Source organism: Taudactylus pleione, unplaced genomic scaffold (assembly GCF_031769625.1).
Source record: "Taudactylus pleione unplaced genomic scaffold, aTauple2 ptg001027l, whole genome shotgun sequence".
In the NCBI taxonomy this organism is placed as follows: Eukaryota; Metazoa; Chordata; class Amphibia; order Anura; family Myobatrachidae; genus Taudactylus; species Taudactylus pleione.
In genome coordinates, this window is record NW_028285428.1 from 1,697,494 (window position 1) to 1,719,545 (window position 22,052).

Below are 22,052 nucleotides of genomic sequence, written 5' to 3' on the forward strand. Positions count from 1 at the left end.
TAGTACATAGACCCCTTAGCACCAACCAATCAGCTTCTGCCATTTTACATGCTGTGTCTGAAAAATGACCAGATTGGTTGGTACTATGGGTTCCATTTATTAATGAGCATGATACTACCACCCATGATCGTATTGCAAGATGCGATCATAGCGCTGGAATGTATCACCGCAGGGACGGACGCCGAAAGGAGTCCGTCTCTATGATGTGCCCCGAGTGCCGCCTTGTCTACTGCGCATGCGTAGTTCCTCTGACTGCATATGCGTGCCCGCCATTCCCGGAAAGGGTTCCGGGGGAAACCTCTGCCGGCTAATTATGCAATGTGCAGCCCATAGGCTACAACACGCTAATGCCATCTTCAGATGGCGTTATCTGCGGGGGCCAATCTCCGGAATGCTGTGCATTCCGGAAGTTGGTAAATCTGTCAGCATTGCATCCCCCACAGAAACCTATGGGGGCTGGTGGCGGGAATGGAGGGATCGCAGCAGGTATCAGAGACATCTGCTGCGGTCCTTCCTTCATACGTGGAGGAATCCTAAATACTGTATTTGTGGTTCCCCCCCACACCTGAAAACGGGTCATTTTGGGGAATAAGCTGCAAATATTTAATGATAAATGGGCCCCTTTATCTCTCTCCAAAGTTTGATACATCTCCCCCATATATTTTAACAGATATTTCAGAGAAAGTTCACGTTCAGCCTTGAGCCGTTGGTGCCTGTTTGGAAGGTAGAATTTAAGCAAATAGCTTTTGTTAAAGAAAGAGAAGGCTGACAATGGCAGTATTGCAGACCTTACTTTGGGCTAGACACTTGGTGGCAGGAACAATCCTTGTTCTCTATCTCACATTGCCAGTCATTTAAGGCCCCTACACACTACACGATTTTGTAAACGATTTGCCCGATTCCGACGCATCGGTACAACATGTACATGCAGTCCCATCTGGTCAGGCACCGGATCGTCCAGTGTGCCTGGACCGCCTGGTATGTCAGCCGGCGGGGAGGGTGGGGGGGTCGTCTGTCGCATCGCTGGGTACACATGTCGTTTAGTGTGTCCCCAGCATTAGCACCTTGGCCTGGTACCTTAACTCTACTATGTTCAGCTCTGAAACCAGATTGCGTATAACCTGCAGTTGTTTAGATCACAAGATTTAAAGAAAACAGTTAAGCTGCAGTCTTCCACAGTTCCAATAGGGACAAGTAAAGGCGCATATCCATCACACGATAAATTGAACGATAATCGCTCATCATCCGCAATATCGTGCAGTAGATATGCCGTCAACGACCAGCAATGCGCGCTCCCACTGGTTGTTGACGCCGTGGCTCATCGCCCGAACCTGCTGTCCAACCACCTGACAATATTGTCAGGTTGTGCAGGTTCGGGAATGAGGGACAGTGCAGATTTACTTGCAGAATACAACTATCTAACATTATACCGCCCAAAGGTATCAAACTGCAACTGCCATTATGCTATAACAACAGTGACATATTAACGCTGGGGGGCGCCAATGTGCACTGCACATAGATCCCCTCCCTCCTGCTGGCGGTGCCATACTGTGTATGATATTGTGTGATGGCGCTTGCGCAGAGATAGCAAAGTAGCATATATCCATACATGCCGACTTTCGGCACTGCAGGAGGTGTGGTGGCGCCAACGGCATGTGGTGTGGGGGTGTGGTGGCGCACTCGCATTAGCTCAGGTGTTTGTAGTGGTTAAACGCTCATTCTAAATAAACATTCAGAGCAATAGCTATGTAACCAATAAAATAAAAGAAGTTGCATTCATTTAATAGCACAATGATATGCCGTTTGCACATCCTTACGTTCAATGTGTTTGTTCCAGATGTGTTTTAAATCAGTTTGGAAGGAGAGGGGTTAATGTTGTTGCTGCATTCCTCCTGGGAATAATGGCAGATGCCTCAGGTCAGTAACTTGAGATAGTGGCTAAAGCCATAGGCTGCAGTTCTATAACTTTTTCTTCCAGGAAAACAAGGAATACATTGGATGAGAGGCTGAGCTACGTTATTCGGATGGCCAATCAAATGGCATTTTACATACTGCAGTGATTCAAGCTGAGCCAGCTTTCTGACTTGCATCTTAGACAGAACTATTTGGGAGTGTGTGTTTTTTATTCTGCAGAGTGCCACGTGTAATATAGTAACAGTAGCGAAAAGATCAAGGGTTTGACCCTCTTTTGTTGCTGGCAGGGAATAGAGAAGGTAACAATGCCTCCCTACCCCAAGTTTCTTTTCTTCCTGCAGGCCTTCAGCCTACTCACTCTCCATATTCAGTGTGAAAGCGAAGAAGACAAAGTTAAAATAGAAGTCAAACACATGCCAAGTGTCTGCACGCAGAAGAGCAAAAGAGGCGATCTAGTAAATGCCCATTACGATGGGTACTTAGCGAAGGATCTCTCCAAATTTTATTGCAGGTAAGTGGCAACGAAAATGGTTAAAAGTGTCCAGATAAACATTCATCTTATAATACAGCTCAGATTTATTTTTTTGTCTTGTTTAAATTAATTTTAAGATAATGAGTGATTGTAGTTTTTGTGATTCTTACTGTATTACATTATTTATTTATAAAGTGGTCGCCGCATTCCGAAGTGCTGTACACCTGGGGAGATTACAGCTAGGTGCTTACTAACAGACACAGGCTAGAGAGCACAGAGCTTAAATGTAAAATATATAGCAGCATAATAATAATAATTCCTAGGACATAATGTAACATTATTTAGAAAATGATTGTTCTTTATTTAAAAAGCTCCAACATATTACTCAGTGTTGTATCAATTAGGGAATCTTTTCGCACCAGCCCTGCACTCCTTTTAGTCACAATCCAGTTACTGTACTTGCACAGCTTATGGACCATGGTAGGAAATCTGTGCAAATCCAGAAAGCATCTTGTCACATTATTTATATCTTTGTAGGATGAGTTTCAGGGGTATGTTTACTAAAGTGCGGGTTTATAGAAATGGAGATGTTGCCCATAGCAACCAATCAGATTCTAGCTATTATCTTCTAGAAGGTGCTAGATAAATGATAAGTAGAATCTGATTGGTTGCTATCGGTAACAATTTCAGTTCTATAAACCCGCACTTTAGTGAATATACCCCTCAGTTTATGGTAGGATGTGTGTGAAGGGATGCAGTTTATAGGTTGGCGGACTAAATGCCGCCGGGTCTATATCCCGATACCAGGAGCCCGACGGGGGACTTCAGATAGGTGTCAAAATACTGAAACCTATCTGACACCCGCCGCCGAAGGACGACAGCCCGAACGAGGTAAGTCTTTAGCGCTAGCCGTGGAAGGGGGAGGGAAGAGTTAGGTTTAGGGAGTGTAGCGGAGTTAGGTTTTGGGGGGAGGGTTAGGCACCCCCGGGCTAGATGAGGGTTAGGCACCCCCCCCCTCCCCGGGAGGGTAAGGTGTAGGGTGCGGGAAGGGGGGGTTAGGATTAGGCAACCCTATGGGAGGGTTGAGGGGGGAGAGGGAAGGGTTAGGGTACTTACCAGCCAGTGTCGGGATCTCCTGCTGTCAGGCTTCTCGTGTCCGGATTTGAACCGGCGGTATTACATACTGATTCTGTGTGTGAATGGATAAACTTATAATAAGATGATGTTGATGATAAAGAATAATCAACATATAATCAACAATAAGTAATAACAGGATCTCAAAAGAAAGGATTTGTCCAGAAAGTCCCCGGAAAATAAACTGACTGCCAGTAAAATATGGCTAATAACATCTGCCTCCTATTTATAAATAAATGACAGAAGTGTTACTTGCTAAATTTGTACTTGCGTGCTAGCCATTCAGCACTTCTAACAGGACGGTACTAACTATAAAATGCTAAACCAGAGGTTCCTAAACTTTTTTGCATCACGGCGCCGTAGTTTATCAGCATTGTTTTCACAGCACCCCTAAGCCAAAAGTTTGTTATTGAGAAATTCAGAAAAAAATGTAGTAAAGTGAAGTAAATTGTGCTGACCTGTCATCCTTAGGCTCAGTTATGTGGTGATGGACGGGTTTCCTCTTCTGTTTGTCCACATATTTACATTACATTGACAATAAATACTTTGATTTGGTGCTGGACAACCAACCTGAGGCACCCCTGCAAGTGTCCCGAGGCACCCCAGGGTGCCACAGCCCACAGTTTGGGAACCACTGTGCTAAACTATTTATAGGCAGTCATATATTTATAGGATTTTAGGTAGGATGGTCTTTCATTACTTTAACTTAAAGACACACGGCCTGATTCAGACCCGCTCGCAAGCGGGGTCGATGGTGGCCCAGTGCGCACATGTGCAAGCCCCGTAGCGAGTGAGACCTTCACTCGCTCCGGAGCTCGCAGCAAAACGGGGCGGCTGTCGATGTTGATCAACAGCTCGCCTCGTTTTGTAGGCGGGTAGGGGGGGGTGGCTGAACAGGAACGCCTGGCGTTTGTGGGCGTCCCTACTGACTACTCTATTAGACGGCTCTATTAGAGCTGGAAGTCCACTCGGCATTGCGAGTGCTGAGACCCTACCTTAGGGTCTCCTCGCAATGCCGATGGTCGCGATAATCATCTCCTGCCCACAGCTTAGTGAGTGGACATGAAAAAATAAAATAAAATACTCCCCGCCCTGATTCAGAGCGTGCGCTCACAAATAGCAAGCGGCTCTGAATCAGGCCCATAGTACCACGTAATTGCTACATTTTTACTCACCAGCTCGTTCCCATCCCTAGAGCAAATATAGAACCAGCAACAGGGGCGTAACTAGGTATTTGAAGGCCCCATAGCAACAGTTTATAAGGGCCCTTATGTACCACCCAATGGTGAAAAATGTATATAACACATGTAACTTTGACAAGGAAGATGGGCCCCATAGCAGCTGCTCCCCTTGCACCTATGGTAGGTATGCCCATGACCAGCAATACTTTTTAGTTCACCCCACTAAAATGACAGTGGGGAGGACCAATCTGTATCTACAATCTCTACGGTTGCAGATGCTGATTGGTCATCCACTCACACCCCACCTCCATGTTGTCACGAAACCTCAGTTTTCGGCAGTGTAAAGTAGTAAGCAGTCTGCCGTGGTGGGAGGGCAAAGTGGGCACAGATGAGTCTGACTGGGAATCAGGCACTGTATATGCAATCAGTGAATACATGTGTTAACACGTCTGGTAGGCAAAAAATATGATTTGGGCAGACTGCGTATTATTCACCTGAGCAATGCAGCTGTCACAGGATTGATTGTTCTCTGATCGAGATGTAGTCATTAGGTCGACACAGTTATGATATCTTCATTGTTAAAATGTCAACAGGCAACATGTCGACATTCTTAGGCTGGGTACACATTTAACGATGTGTACCCATCCGAGCTGTCGCGCGACAGGACCCGGCAGGGGTCCCGGCATCGGCAAGTGCGTATAGGTCCGACAGGCGGTGTCGCTGACGGTGCGCAGGAGCACGCATCATCAGTGACATAGTCTGTACACACTGGACGATGTGGACGATATGTCGCCCGATCCACCGGATCGGACGACATATCGTCCGCATATCGTCTAGTGTGTACCCAGCATTAGAATGTCAATATGTAAAACGTCGAGACTGTAAGAATGTTGAAATTAGGGTTAGGCTGCAGGACGAGAGGGTTAGGGATTGGGCATAAGGTAAGAATACTCACCGGAACCGCCACTGTCAGATATCTGCAAAGGAAGTCACACTCACATTACCACCTGGAACCAGAAGATGCCACTGGAGCCGCTGCAGTTGCCCGGTAGAAGATTATTTACCGTTGGGCCAGAAATGTCAACGTGGTCATAAAGTTACCATGATATCATGCAAGTGGACAGTCAAAATGTCAAGTTAGTATTTTTCATTATTTAATCCTAATCCTAAAGCTGGGTACACACCTGCACGATATCGGCCCAATTTGGCCGATTTAGACAAATTGGAATGAAAAATCGGGCATACTGTATCATGCAGTGTGTGTGCCCACGGTCGCATGCAATAACTTGATTGGTCGTGCAGCACGGCCAATCACACGATATCACATGCAGCGCCATACATAGTAATGAAGGACGGAACAAGTGATCGTTCCGTTGTTCATTAAATCGTGCAGTGTGTACCGGCAATCATGCGATGTCCTGAGTGAAGGCAAATCACCCTGAACATGGGCAAGATTGCCAGTCATTCAGGTGTGTACCCACCCTAAAATTAAACCCAACCCTAATCCTAAATTTAACAATAAAATGCTGTATAAATTGCTATATTAGGGTGCCCCCCCAAAAAACGTACTTTGTACACAGTTCTTCTCACATCTCAGGAGGCTGCGAGAAGATATGTGTCCCCCTGCAGATTTAGGCGTCCGAATAAAGCAACAAATGAATTGCTCCATCGGTCGCCTATTTGTTTAGATGCCCAGTGAGGGCGTCTAAAACAATTGAATCGTCCCCTTTGACTGAACTTCTATATGTCGATATGTTACATGTTGACATTCTATCGACATTCTGACCAGGTTCCAAGAGCAGTGGTTATCTCTACAGTCAGTAAACGGATGATTCTCAGCAGCACATAACAAGTATGGCTCTATCTAATCCTCACTTTCACTGTGGAGCATAGCATTCTGAATTAAGTACCGCAGCTGTATAACAATATTGCACCCAACTCTCCTGCGGCGTAATTCTACCCTCCGCAGTCAGCATAACGCTGACTGCAAATGCCTCCAGACAATTCTTCTTTGGTAATGGCCGTTCAGCCCATGCACAGATCTAAAAGGATGCGCAAGCGCAGTAAATAAATCCTCAGAGATCGCTGCTGTACTGTTAATTGATACTATAATTAGACCCTTGGTGCATGCACAGAAGAATCACCAAAGAATTTGGACGCCAGATTGCACCGAAAGTATTAATAATAAATCTGTTAAAGTGTTATGTTTTTTTTTTTCCTTAAACTGCCATAAGATTAGCTAAGCTCAGTTTAATAAATTGCTTCCACATCACGGGCAATGCGCAAACTGAGGGACCGCAGGAGCAATCTCTCTAGTTATATAGGGAGAAGCAGCTCTTCTCTCAGGGCTTGATATATACAGTATGTACAGTACATGTACACACACACATATATGCTAATTATAAAATGCAAAAATATAGGGCCTGATTCAGACCCACTCGCGAGTGGCTGTCCGCTCGCAAGTGGGTCGATGGTCTGCACTGCGCATGCGCACGACGGAGGGAGCTCCGTCGTGCGCATGTGCGAGACGCGCCGAGCGAAGGACTTTCCTTCGCTCGGAGTGTCTGATCAAAGGGGGCGTGCTGTCGATGTTGATTGACAGCACGCCCCCTTTGGTGGGCGTGCCGGGGGCGTGCCTCCCAGACGGAGGCGTTCCCAAGGGAACGCCTACCGTCAGAAGCCGGCCCCACTGACATCACACCTGGCCTTGCGGTTGAGAAACTCAACCGCAGGCTTCTGCTCGCAGTGGCGATGGTCGCGATGGTCAAGACCATCGCGACCATCACCCTGCACGCTCGTATATGCTGTGGGTGGTGACCCACAGCTATTCGAGCGTCCAGGAGGACGCTCCATATTTATGGAGGTGGGCCCTGATTCAGAGCGAGCGCTCTGGTCAGAGCGTCCGGCTCTGAATCAGGGCCATAGTGGTAGTAAAAAAAAGTAGCCCTAGTAAATGAAGTGTTCTGCATGGGAAATACCTGAATGTAAAAAAATAAAGAGCAAAAATCATAAAAACAAACAATTTTTCCCAATCATACTTTTGATTTTAAAATCAAAAAAAGAAATTATAGGTCACCGCCACATTATTAGAGCAGCACTTTCTGATCCAGAGTAAGACCTTGGTGAAGACCATGAAAACAGAGCACCAGTACACAGATCTGAATGTTGGAGTGTACTCTATAATACTTTCTATGATGGTTCGTCTGTCCTCATCCTTGTTTATAGCCACATGTGTTATTATGACTCTCGCTCCATTGATGTCTTTTTTTCTCCTGCAGTCGATCGGAAAGCGATGGCCATCCCAAGTGGTTTGTTCTCGGTGTTGGGCAAGTGATCAAGGGGCTTGATGTAGCTTTGATGGACATGTGCCCAGGAGAGAAAAGGAAAGTGATCATTCCTTCTTCATGGGCCTACGGAGATAAAGGCTATGGTAAATCTGATCACGCATATACCGGTGCTGATATTACCTTTCTTGAAACAGAAATAATTTTCCAGACACCACCATCGGTCAACCATCGAAACTTGCACCCATGGCTGCCGACAGCTCTGTCGGGGCCAAGGTACAGGCAGGTGGCGTGACCAACCCGGGAAGGTGTAGCCAGACCCCCTCCTAAAAAAAATTAAACATGTCTGCTGCACAGCACAGGGAGGCGCCGGTGTCCAGGGGTGGGGGCACAATCGCTCCCTCCCCTGAATATAACGCAGGGAGAGAGAGGACTGACTGCTGCAGCAGCCTCTATCGCTAGCCCAGCATATACAGCATGACAGCAGTGTGTGTGCTGGGCTGGGGAGAGAGGTTGCTGCAGCAGCAGTCAGTCCTTTCTCTCCCTGCCCGAACTAAAGTATTGGGGTGGAGAGGCGGGCTGCAGGACCCGTGCCCTGGGTAAATAGTACCTGCTACCCCTTCCTGATGGCTCACCTGCTTGCACCAGCCCTATGGCTGACCACGGCCTCCTATGCCTGCAGTTGTGCGTCCATGTAAGCAGCTGTGACACTCCCAAGACACGCCCACTAGAGGGACCATTTACTGACCGCATTTCTAGCCACACCCCCCCAGTCACCGTCTATGAGCGCCCATCATTTTCCACAACATTTCTGATACTGTGCTTCCCGATCACAGCAGTGCCTTTGTGCGCATACTCTGTGTAACGCATGCGCCGTTCGGGTTTCTAGGGATTTTCGCACATGCGCAGTTGCAAAAAAATCGCTCAACTACCCTGAACATCCAATTAGCCCTGAACATAGGGCCTGCTTCAACAGTGCACGCAGATTCCCGATTATCGGGAATCTGCGCGTGCGCAGGATCCATTTTGCGAGCGTGCAGAATCTAGACACACGCAAGCCCTTGAATGCCTTGGCAGAATGGGTCCTGCTAAGATGCACGCAATCCTTTACCTGCGTGCAGCTTTGCAATTGCGATCCTTGCTGAATTAGGCCCATAGTTCAGGTGCTAATGGATAACCGCAATCGGCGAAAAACGGGGATTATCCAGTTTTTCGCCAATGTTTTTTTCACCCTATCCTATTATTTCGGTCTAAATAATAGGATAATTCTCCCGAAAACACATAGGGGCCGCGATAAGCTTGCGGAGCTGGGTGTTTTTCGCCATTTAGGTGGTAAAAAAATCGGCACTTATTGTGGATTATTTTTCAGGACACATCAGGTCCAAACAAATATCCACAATAAGTGCCAGCGTCGGGCAGCACAATGCAGCTAATAGGATAGCCTCGCCATGATCAATTAACAGCGCTACTTTAGCGCTGCTAATTGGATACCGTCCTAAGTGTCAATTTATTTATTTCAATCATTCATTATTATCCGTGTGGTGATGTTCATTCCCCCTTATATATTGTTATTCCTGAACAAAAGGTCCACGATACCGCCAATTATCGTGTACATACTGGTGACGATATCGCTGGTATGTACCTAGAAAATCACAAAGGACAGCTCTCCTGGTCAGAGCTATGACCCAGAAGTCCCTCTGGCGTCCTTCTACACATTGCCGCGTGGGGCGCTGGAAGGAATCCGATTGGATCCCTCTCAGGAGGTGTCCCAAAAATAAGCCCATAGACTCCTACTTGATGATGCAATCTAAAGATGGCGTCACCCATCGGGTCGAAGCAGTGCTTAGTACACATAAATCCGGTAAAACCCCCAAAACCGTATTTTCAGGCCACATTTCTGAGCTTGGTACATCCTGTTCACAATCTGGTGATTTCTTTTTTTCTGATGATTTGTATACCTTTGAAAGGTAGCTGTGCACATTTTGCCCATGTTAGTGGTTAGTAAAGTTCAATCATCCAGCCCGAGGCCGCACATCCCATCCATGGTGTAGTTTCTTTCACACGCAATGATGGTCCTTGTTAGGTCAGCTGGATACACAAGTCCTGTCAGAGACAGGTGCTATTAGCATTGAAGGTACAGGTTGAGTCTCTCATGTTAAAAATGCTTGGGACCAGGGGTATTTTGGTTATCGGAATATTCCATATTTTGGAATATTTGCATACTATAATCAGATACCTTGGGAATCAGAACCAAATCTAAACACAGAATGCATTTATGTATTATATACACCTTATATACACAGCCTGCAGGTAATTTTATACAATATTTTCAATAATTTTGTGGCTCAAACAAAGTTAATGTTCATACATGAAATTCATTTATGTTTCATATACACCTTATACACACAGCCTGAAGGTCATTTTATACAATATTTTTAGGGGTCTATGTACTAAGCAATGATAAAAGACAGAGTGAAAAGTGATAAGGTGCCAGCCAATCAGTTCCCAGCTGTCATCTCACAGCCTGTGTTTGAAAAATGACAGTTGGGAGCTTATTGGCTGGCACCTTATCACTTCCTTATCACTTTTCACTCTGGGCCTGATTCAGAGCCGCTCATAAGCGGCCGCTCGTTCGCTCTGAGCGATGTTCGCACAACTGCGCATGCGCAAGCCAGTCATTGCGGTCGGAAATCGTGCGCTCGCAAAATAGCGAGGGGCTGCTAATTTGATTGACAGAATGTACCGTTTGTGTGTGATTACAGGGGAAGGTGCTTGAAAACGGGGGAGTGGAGATCCGAACGCAGGCGTGCCAAACGGTCAAAAGGGCGTTTAATGGGAGTGCATAATTAGTAAAGGAGCGTCATCGACCACGTCACTTGGTTGTCTTTTAGCCTGAACTGCTCGCAGTGATAGCGGTAAGAAAATCCTACCACAAGCACTGCGAGCAGTTCTGATGCCTTTCGATGTACCCGATTAATCTAATAAATACCGGAGATGATGTGTGATGCGAACGGCAAAGGGGCATCTTTACAAAATAGCGAGCGCATTTTTCGTTAGCTCGCTCGCTCAGACATAGAGGCGTCAACAAACCGCAAAGAGTGAGCGCTAAATTTAAATAGCTGGACCCTTTTTTGGAATGACCGTCCGCAAATAGCGTCCGGCTCTGAATCAGGCCCTCTGTCTCTTATCACTGCTTAGTACATAGACCCCTTAATCATTTTGTGCTTTAAACAAAGTTTGTGTAGATTGAACCATCAAAAAGCAAAGGTTTTACTATCTCAGTCAGGCTCCAAAAATTCTGTATTTCGGAACATTTGGATATGGGAGACTCAACCTGTATAACATTGTAAATCCTCTTCATAGCTTAGCTTGTTGACAAGTCCTAGACAGAATCACAGGTAATAGACAGCCTCCAACTATTCTCCATAATAACCTGAACATCACCTGTGTAAGTTTAGTATGTGATATCTTGTCTATCAGTTCATGGCATGTTTGAACATAAGCCTGTTCTTCATCTACAGTACACACCTTTATCCTACTCTCAAACGTAGCACTGCATGCTGGGAGAGCTGGCTGGCTAACCTTGTAAATGGAAATGCATGTGAATGTAAGTGTTTCCGTCAATGTCTGATTACTGTGTTCTGTAAGCCGTGTCCCCATTACCCACTGCCCTAACATTGTGTTTGTTAGTCTCTGAACCTTCCCTCACAGTCTGAAGCCTGAAACTGCTCTCCTTAAGGCTAGGACACCGCATGAAAACAACTGCCATATGTGTTTAGGCAATACTGGCTCTGTGACTATTATGACAATAAAATATATTTATAGCCTTTTTTATATTTGTGTTTCTGAATGGCAGGTGTGTCACACTACACCCACGTAGCTTCTGCTGCTCCATATGGCACCACAGTAATTGTATGTATTGCTCCATTGCGCACACTTCTCCTGCAGATAGGAGGAAGCAGCATTAAAAATATATTTGCAGAGCACTTTTTGTTTCAACCTTACCTGTCAAGTTAAGGTGCCCTCTGGGGAACCTAGTGCGGGCGACGTGCAGCAGCCAGCTGTGCAAATGCCCTTATTACATACTGTACCCTTAAGGGGACATTACATTCAAATATAATGGGCTTTATGTACTAACGTACATAGAGACGCAGTGGTCCTCTTTTTAGGGCAGAGCTTTGCCATGTGTAACACTGAGTATATGTGTGCACTCCCTTGCTCCGTCTCAAACTCTCCCCTATGGACAACCCTTTAAAGCTCCTGCCTTTTTATATATATATATATATATATATATATATATATACACGAAGGAGACATTGAAAATTCAGAACTGTGAATATGAACATGCCTGAGTAATGCAGAAGACAATAACAATTTTTGCAGAATAACATAGGACTGTATGAATAATAATAATTATAAAGTAGGTAGAAAGAAATCCTACTTATAATATTGTGTGTTTCTTTTCAGATAATGCCAATTTTTTCAGCAGAGTTGCAATAAATTGTTTTATTTCCGTTAATGTTGGAATAGATTGAGAAGGGTCACTGAGCCCAACAGAAGATTACTCTGTCCTCATCTTCTTGTCCTGACAAATATTCTGAATATCTATTCCTGATTGCCTTCATAGCTGCAAAATACATTTTGATGAGAGAAACCATCAGTTTGGCATTTGTTAGCAGAGCATTGGCACCCCCACCCCCCATTTTTTTAAATAGGGACATAAGACAGTGCACCTGAAAAAGGCCCTGATTCAGAGCCGGACGCTCTGACCAGAGCGCTCGCTCTGAATCAGGGCCCACCTCCATTAATATGGGGCATCCTCCTGGACGCTCGTATAGCTGTGGGTCACCACCCACAGCATATACGAGCGTGCAGGATGATGGTCGCGATGGTCTTGACCATCGCGACCATCGCCACTGCGAGCAGAAGCCTGCGGTTGAGTTTCTCAACCGCAAGGCCAGGAGTGATTTTGGCTCTATCAGAGCCAAAATCACTCCCACTGACATCACTAGTGATGTCAGTGGGGCCGGCTTCAGACGGTAGGCGTTCCCTTGGGAACGCCTCCGTCTGGCAGGCACGCCCACCAAAGGGGGCGTGCTGTCAGTCAACATCGACAGCACGCCCCTTTTGATGAGACACTACGAGCGAAGGAAAGTCCTTCGCTCGTCGCGTCTCGCACATGCGCACGACGGAGCTCCCTCCGTCATGCGCAGTGCAGACCATCGACCCTCTTGCAAGCAGACAGCCGCTCGCGACTGGGTCTGAATGAGGGCCAAAGGGCCATGGCCTCATGGGGAAGGGCCAGGGAAGAGATAGGGGCAGCCAGGAGATGCTGGGGATAACAGAAGAGGAAGCTACAAGTGAGAATGATAATAAACAGGACAATTGACAGGTCCAAACAGCGCCCCCTGCCCTGCGGTACACTGTGCCATGGCACTGGTCGTCCTACCGTAGTTACGGCCCTGGTGTTGAAAACCATAAACCTTTGGACGGAAAGGAATGCTGGAACTTGTAGTTGGACAGAATCTAGCGAGTCAATTGTTGCTGTGGACAAACTGTACGTCTGCCTCAGTAACATTCCTGGAGGATAATGAATTTATTCAAGCACCACAGTGGGGTCCTACCGTGAATACATTATTGAATACACTCACTCAGTTCTTTAAAAAATAAGTAATTTTTTGTGTTTTTTTTTTTTTTTTACTGCATATTTGCTCTGTATAAATCTTATTTATTGTTTTTCTTAAACAAACATTTTTTTTGTAGTCCTACATAAGACTCGATCCATTGTTTGTTTTTCTTAGAAAGTCCTAAAATCTACCTTTTGCAATAACTTATGTTAATGGGCATTTTCTATTTTCTCCTTAACAAGACAAAATTCCACCCAATGCAACCTTGATCTTTGAAATAGAGCTGTACGGAATCAGTAAAGGACCGCGCAGCATTGAAGCCTTTAAGCAAATAGATTTGGACAATGACAAACAGCTCTCCAGAGATGAGGTAATTGAAAGTTCACTAGTTATATTCAAAATACTCTATTCAAAATGTACATATTATAGTGATATTATAATGCTTCATTTATATAAAGCCAAAATATTGCACAGTGCTTCACAATCAGATCATTTTATTCAGACACATCAATCTTCCTCAGTTGAGCTAACAATCTAATTTTCGAAACACCTGGGCTATTTTTGGTACTATTTTATAAAGTATGAATTAATCAGTGTGATATTTTAATTTTACTTTGCCAGGAATTCTTACCTTTCACAGTATATATATATATAAAATTGTGAAAAATCTTTTAGTGAAGGGGAAGTCCAGTGTAAGAATAACTTAGGCCTTTATGGTTAAAAAAAAATTCAGGAGTGGGGGTGGGCTCAGGGCCTGGTTCAGCAAGGATCGCTGATGCTAAAGCATATGCAGACGGCCGATTGTTGCGTACTGGGCATGCGTATGCATCGCAGTGTGCGTGCGGGTAGGCACCACTGCGATCTTGGAGACCCTGAAGAGCCATCGCTGAATGACTGACAGGCAGTGAGCGATTGGGGATGGTGACAGAGGGGTTGTTCGGAGAAACGCAGGCGTGCCTATCCGTTAGAGCGCCACTGAATGGGTGTGCATATATTAGCCTCTGTGATTGCATACACAGCTTGTGTACTCACTGTGAGCAACGGTTTAGAGGTAAGGACAGGGCTGCTGTAATTCTGCGTGAGGGGTCGATGGTACTCGATGTTTCCGATGTTTGATGAGGTTTGCATGGTATTACGGATGTGAGAGAGGGAAAGTGGGTGTCTGCATGCTGTCCCTGTGAGTGCTTTGCGATTGCAAGCATTAGCGTACTTTCATAGCAGACCTGCGTGCGTGATTGCATCAGCGATACTTGCAGAATCAGGCCCTGAGTGCAGCCGCCATCCCGACAGTGCAGTCCAGGTGCTGTGAAATGCGCTGCAGTCTTAAGTGAAACTTAAAATTTTCTCCTTCATCCACTAGGGAACACTGGAGTTCAAGACAGTGGGGTATAGACGGTGGTAGAGTAGAGCCTGGCACTTTAAATAACTTAGAAGTGTGACTGGCTCCTCCCCCTCTATGCCCCATCAGCCCCAGTTTTTAGAATGTGCCCGAGAGAGCCGGTCGCACATTAGGCTGTCTCCAGCCTTTTCATATAATATTTCCTAATAATTGGGAATTCCGGTTTATAATCTCTAACTGGGGTTATGACTGACGATATATCCCTTTCATGGGAAATCTGATGCACGGTACCCTTTGCGGTACTCCATATTATTGATTTGCCGCATACGGCACAAGCTATCTCAGAAATCAGAATCTCTACAGTGGCCGCTGGATACGTTTCCTATCGGAGAATGGAGAATCCAAGTTCTATTCCATCCTCAAGGCTTAAGTGGCTAAATTACAACAGAGTTACTGCTCCTATGCCTGAAGGCCTGGGGTCACCTGCTGATATAGGCAGGGTCAGGCCTGGCAAACATGATAACTGAAGTGTTGCGCGGATATGAGCTGCTCAATTAAATTATAATACCATAAGTTAAATGTTAAAAAATGAGCGCTTGAACATGTATTTGTTTATGCAATATTCTATGTCACTAAATAAATAAACCAAACCACGATTCAATTAAAAACATAAACAGAACCTCCTATACACACTCTATGTCTATAGCTCTTTCTATGATAGAGTGGTATGGAGTGGAATGTCTCAAAGGTGGTCCGGTGAATGCGGGAGCATAGGCGTTAATAAAAATAGCACACTGTCCCTATTCTTACCCTATGGTTGCCGTCCCTCCGGTATTCCTTTATCAGTGCGGTGCGCGATGCTTCCTCCGTCCCTTTCAGCTTTGGCGTGCTGTGCCTCCTTGCGTGGCGGTCAGTCAGCGTCTTGCTTTCAATGGGGTGGAGAGATTAATCGAGCAGCCTGTAAACTTTGTTTCCATCACCAACGCGTTTCGTACCATACGTACTTTGTCAAGGATGACGTTTACTCTCCTGGGGGGACCTTTTATTCCTCCTCCATGATTTCCTTTCCTCTTTTTTCTTTCATAAAACTTTATTGATTAAAACGACACTTTGTGTCTTCTTAAGTTAATAGTTTAAAAAATCGTGGTTTCTATTAGTATTAATTATATGTGGCTAAAAGTATTCCAGAGGAATGAATTTGTATGTTAAAAAAATAAATACTTTATTCTAAAAAGACATTTAGCTCAATGTCTATATTGAGGCCCTGTGGTTTTAGGGTTTTTAGTAAGAAAATCCACTTGCTCTCATGTTTTTTTAGCTCTTTCACTAAATCACCCCCCTCCAATTAATTTCAACTTTTTCTATTCCAAAAAATTTCAATCCTGTTGGGTTTTTACCGTGCACTTCTGCGAAATGCTGAGAGACGCTATGTGTGCTAAGTCCTTTTTTAATATTATTTATATGTTCCGCTATGCGTATTTTTATTTTCCTTTTACTTTGACCCATATAATTTAACCCACATGGGCATGTCAGAAGATAGATGGCTCCTTCAGTGTTATAGGGTCAGGCCTGGGTTATATTAGATGATGGGCATAAGGTAAAATGTTTGTTTTCCATATCACTCTTGTTGTGACTACTATGATGTCAGGGGTCACTGGTAGGGATCCATCATCTAATAGGTGATATTTCCATGTGTTCCTTGACCTGTACAGGGTTTTAGTTAATACCTTAATTCTGTCTCTTGGCTTATAAGTACTTCATCATTATAAGTGTTATTGTAATGATACACTAGTAGACCGGTTTTGGGGTATATGTATAATCTCTATATGGATACACATCCCTAATGGAACAAGCTCAGGTATAGAATGTGGTCCTGTTGATGACCTTCATGTCTCCACTAACATTCTGCTAGTTTCTACAATATTTTCTAACATCTCCAGACTGCAGTTAGTGCTGTTGAGCATGGGTTCTTACCCAACAAAGCCACACTCAAATTGAGGCAGGTTGCTGTGGGATGGAAAAGGTAAGTGACATTCTACGTAGCGTCCAGAAGGCTTCTGGTCGCTCACAGGTAAGTGGGCTTACCCATTAAGGTCTCGGAAGATGCTCCTATTCAATGCAACCTAACATTACATAGTCGTTATTCTCTTCTGCACCCTAGCTGCTGTCCTAGCAGCCAATGTACTCCTTTATGGCACCTGTTCATATCTGTTGGCTCTACACTTTTTCGAGCTTATACGGGCATGTAGGTTCATAGTTCCTACAAAGCAATCAGTGCCACTATTCTATTAGAATCTCTTCGGTTCTGGCCTAGGGTGCATCTATGGGCTAATGCACATCTTACGTGGATGTGTAACATTCACTATGTTCCATGCCTGACGCAAAAACTACAGCCACACCACACATGATATTGGAAGCTATGCTGTGTTGGGCCTGGTTAGTACTTGGATGGGAGACCACCTGGGAATACCAGGTGCTGTAGGTACACTGGTTGGCTTTCCTGTTCAGTATCTGTTGATACTTTCATGACTCTGACAGGTTCCTGTCGGGTACTTTCATGGTTGTCCTAGTGCTCTAACCTTGCTTTATGGGATGCTTCACAATGTGGGTAGCTCACTCTCCCTTGGTGACTGTTGCATCAGTGTCGATATCTTTATACGTATCTCTATGATTTGTTTATGTCCGGCAGTGCTGGGATTATCCTGTCTGCGACTGTGGCATCTTCCTGTTTTCGACTCTACATTGGGATTTTCTCGAGTTCTTCTCGTGTTATTGACTTTCTCCAATGGATTCTGGTTGGAGCTCTCTGCTACCAACAGTCCGGTTTTTTCTGTTTCACCTGAGATTACAGTGTTCTGTAGCTTCTCATCTGCGGTCGTTGCCTCGCTAGCCGTTCTGTACCTTTCCACCTATGCTGTATGTTGTGGAAATTCTGTGGCTGTTCAGTGATGGAATTCTGATTGTCTTTTGTGCTCTACGACACTTGATCCTTAGCCCTTGCCTTTTCTTTGGGCCTACGGTTATTGGCAGTCCCTGTTTAGGTTTGGCCAAGGGGTCGGCCAGTTCTCCGCACTTCCCACCCGGGAGGTTGGCTTTGGGACGTCCCCACTGTCTTGAACTCCAGTGTCCCCTAGTGGATAAAGGAGAAAACAGGATTTTGGTACTTACCGATAAATCCCTTCCTCCGATTCCACTGGGGACACTGGACGCCCGCCCAGCGCTGCGTACCTGCCGTTTTGGTTGGTTCCTTATAAGGTTGTGTGACTGCATGTGTTCCCTGCAGTTGGTTCCTCTGTTCTCCTTCCATCGGTCTTGTTCCGTTCTGTGGACTTTCTCCTTCTCCTTGTCTTCCTATTGTCCTCCGTCTCCTCTCGGGCTCAGTTCTTAAACTGGGGCTGATGGGGCATAGTGGGGGAGGAGCCAGTCACACTTCTAAATTATTTAAAGTGCCAGGCTCTACTCTACCATCGTCTATACCCCATTGTCTTGAACTCCAGGGTCCCCTGTGGAATCGGAGAAAGGGATTTATCGGTAAGTACCAAAATCCTGTTTTTTGTGCCTGATTTTTAACTTGTGATACTGTGTTTCTGAAATTATTTTTAAAGTGTTTGTAAATTTTCCTCTAACTATTTTTGTCTACAGTACAGTAGTGAAAGCAATTTTAATATTTTTAAATTTCGTTTATCAATGACAATAGTGAGTTATGTTACGATGCCATTAGTCAAACAAATAAATATTTTGATTATTGACTATTCATTTTTTTTTCGGTCATCCCTTTTTTGCCAATTGCAGCCCATATTTCACGTTTGGGTAGGAGGCTGTTTGACCACTTTTATCTTAAGTGCTGACACTACCTTTAACAGTAATATATGGCTTGTTTCCCATTTGTGAAGAGTAAGGGACTAGTTTTACATAACAAAAGTGTCACAATGAAGTTTTGATCTATAAAGTTCCTTTCTCAGTGCCAGAAAGTTTGGAATCCCATTAGTTCATCTTAGGTTGCAGAGATTGGGGCACCCGTGGGCATCTCCCCTACATTCATTTTTACTTATTAATATTTACGAATGTTGGATTTGCCACCCCATGGTTGGGAAAGCTACCCCACCTTTTCAATTACCTTCCAGACTGATGAGTGTCAAAAACAGCTTGGTGGTAGTGAATGAGAGAACAGACAAAAAAAGTAGACACATCCTGCAGCTTCTCAGTGTATTACCAGCCTGTATGATACACTAGGTCACCACAATAAAACTAAAATAAGCAATTTCAAAGGGACTTTAAAGAGAATGAAATCTCCAGCATGATGGAATAATCTTCCACTCAACGTCCCCAAGATAAGATAAAACAAAGGAAACAAGCAATGGTAAACAAACCTTTATATAAACCTGAATTTTTATTCTGTAACATAGTAAATTGGTCTTGTATACCTAACATAGTCAGGCCCAAAACGTTGTACACATAGTAAATACTTCCAACAGAAATCAAGACTGGACACCTACCAGAATAAAGTACATATTATGGGCACTGAATAGAGATGTGCAGTTCGGTTTTCCAGGAGTCCGAATCCACCCGAATTTTGTGAATCCGAACAGATCTGAGTTTCGGTTCTGATCTTCCCACGGTTTGGAATTTGGATTTTGAATCTGAATTTAGGGGTTTGGAATGCAAAAGTTAGATGATTTTAGCTATTTTTAAAAAACTTTTTATCCAATTTAAAAAAAAATAAAAAATCAAGAGATCCAAATCCAAAACACTTGAGGATGGTTTTGCAAAATCAAAGCCAAAACACGAAGATTAATCCAGATCCAATACCAAAACACAGGGGTCAGCACACATCTCTAGTTCTGAAATCCAGCTGGATGAAGTAAGCGATCCTGATTCTTTGCTGTCACTGGATAATCTTCCCTTTTGGTTTCACTGGATACCACACTGCTGTCAACGCGTTTCGATATAAAATCTTTATCAAGGAGACGAGGTGTAAGGGCTTTAAATACCCTTTTCTTTACTACTTTTGGGTCAGAACTAAACAACTGAAAGTACAGATATATGTCAATATATACATTTAAACAATCCCTTTTACATGATGTAATGTAAACATCAGGCACAAAAATCTAGAATATAGGGTTCTTTCTGTCCTACAGATTGTTTTTGGTCAGGCAGTGGGAGATTCAGTCTTGTTAGGTAACCTGCGAGGCGCAACCGGGTATACAAATTCCTGGACGGATGTTGACAGTGGTCCCCACAGTTTGACTGAATTCTCAGGATTTTAAACTCAAATGACGACATTGGGTTCTTTTTACATATGATTTATAATTGTCCTTATCTATCCTCAAAGGATAATGCCAAATGTTTAATACCGGTGTGGTTAAATATAAAATCATGGCACCAGTAATGGTGACCGCTGGCCAGATGTTGATGCATTCCTGTGCACGTGGCTGGTGCTACCTATGACAGACAATAATAAAGTTCTTATTATATAAATGTGTGATTACAAATCACAGTAATTAAGTGGTTTGAAAATTAATAAAATATTTATGATCTTAGTAATCACATTAATAAAATACGAACATATATAATTCAGACATTAATACATAGATCCAGCTTTGACCAAATGGTTCACTAGGCAAGATTTTATCCCTTAAACCAGGGATGGGGAACCTCAGGCCCGGGGGCCGTATAAGGCCCTCGTAGTCATTTGGTCTGGCCCTCTGAACTTTTCCATGCTAGCCTCATTTGGCTAGCAGGGTGCACAGAATGGCACACTGCAGCCAAAATCTATGTAGCAGTCCTTAGGACCCTTTTGGCGGTACACCGCTGCCCTTACAGCTCCCTGGAGCATCCTCAGGATGCTCCGGGCTGTGCTGTAATCAGTGGTGATTGTGGCCCCGCCCCGTGTGACATCACACGGAGGGGGCGTGGCCTGTACAGGGCCTGTGAATGATACTATATTTATCAAAATGGCCCTCGGCAGAAAAAAGGTTCATCACCCCTGCCTTAAACTGTAGTCAATCCCACCACCAAGCATTGTGTTCATCCTGCTAGGTGACTCCCCCCCTGGAGCAATGCTGCCCTAGGTATACACCTATATGGATTATTACAGGGACAGATCTGTTAATACATACAGTGTAACCAGTGATGACTCCAGAGGTGAGGCTGCAGCATAGTCCAAAATTCAAATAGGGGAGCCACACCAACTGCCAGTGAGTCCTGTGTGGCAGCGTTTGGAACGGCAGTTGGTGTGACTCCCCTATTTGAATTTTGGACTGAGCTGCAGCCCCACCCCTGGAGCCGTCACTGAGTGTAACCATATCAAAGCTTTTGTGAACAGTAGGATCACTCAAAATTACACTGGTACTTAAAAACACAGTAAAAAATATTAGGACAAAGATGCAAAAAAAAAATAAAAAAATGTATGGATCTTGATATTGTAACAGTTTTCCATGGTTCTTTCTTTTTTGGTTTGATAAGGCCCATCCAGTTATGCTTCTGTTTCCTTTATATTTTTACGCAGATAAGCCATTATTTAACAGAAGAGTTTAAGAAGGATGGGAAGCGACGAGACCCCTCGGTACATGGTTCGGTTTTAACGGACATATTTCAGAAAAATGACCACAACAAAGACGGCTTCATATCCAAAAATGAATACAACGTCTTTAGGCACGATGAATTGTAATAAATTATTTTCCTGTTTGTTCGTAGTGATGCCGTATTCATTGCCACATATTTTTTTTTTTCTTGCACAGTTTTCTTGGGGCTCAAAGTCACACAAATGTGATCTGATCAAACCCTGAATAAGGGCTCCTTCACACTGCGATTTCTAAGTGGTGGAGTAATTATCTCATTTCAGCCACATGTAAGGTGCTCTGTGGACTATAGTTGTGGCCATCGGAATCGGTATGTAATGCCGACTGTCGGGACGCCTCTTGTCAATATACCGACAACGGCACCCCGATGGTTGGTATCCCGACAGGATCGGGTAAGTATACTTACCCTCCCCCCTTCTCCCCCTAACCCTCCCTTCTTGTAGCCTAACCCTCCCCACCTTGCACCCTAACCGTAATCCTCCCATTTAGTGCCTAAACCTAAGTCTCCCCCCTTCGTGCC

At 44.5% G+C, this 22,052-nt stretch overlaps 1 protein-coding gene across 1 annotated transcript; it reads left to right on the top strand.

The window, feature by feature from the left end:
* The first annotated feature begins 1,921 nt into the window (after positions 1-1,921).
* FKBP7 (FKBP prolyl isomerase 7) lies at positions 1,922-21,638 on the top strand. The gene is made up of 4 exons (XM_088461205.1): positions 1,922-2,425; positions 7,980-8,131; positions 13,855-13,982; positions 21,460-21,638. The coding sequence occupies exons 1-4, from the start codon at positions 2,220-2,222 to the stop codon at positions 21,619-21,621; spliced, it is 648 nt and encodes a 215-aa protein (XP_088317331.1). The 5' UTR covers positions 1,922-2,219; the 3' UTR covers positions 21,622-21,638.
* The last annotated feature ends 414 nt before the right edge of the window (positions 21,639-22,052 follow it).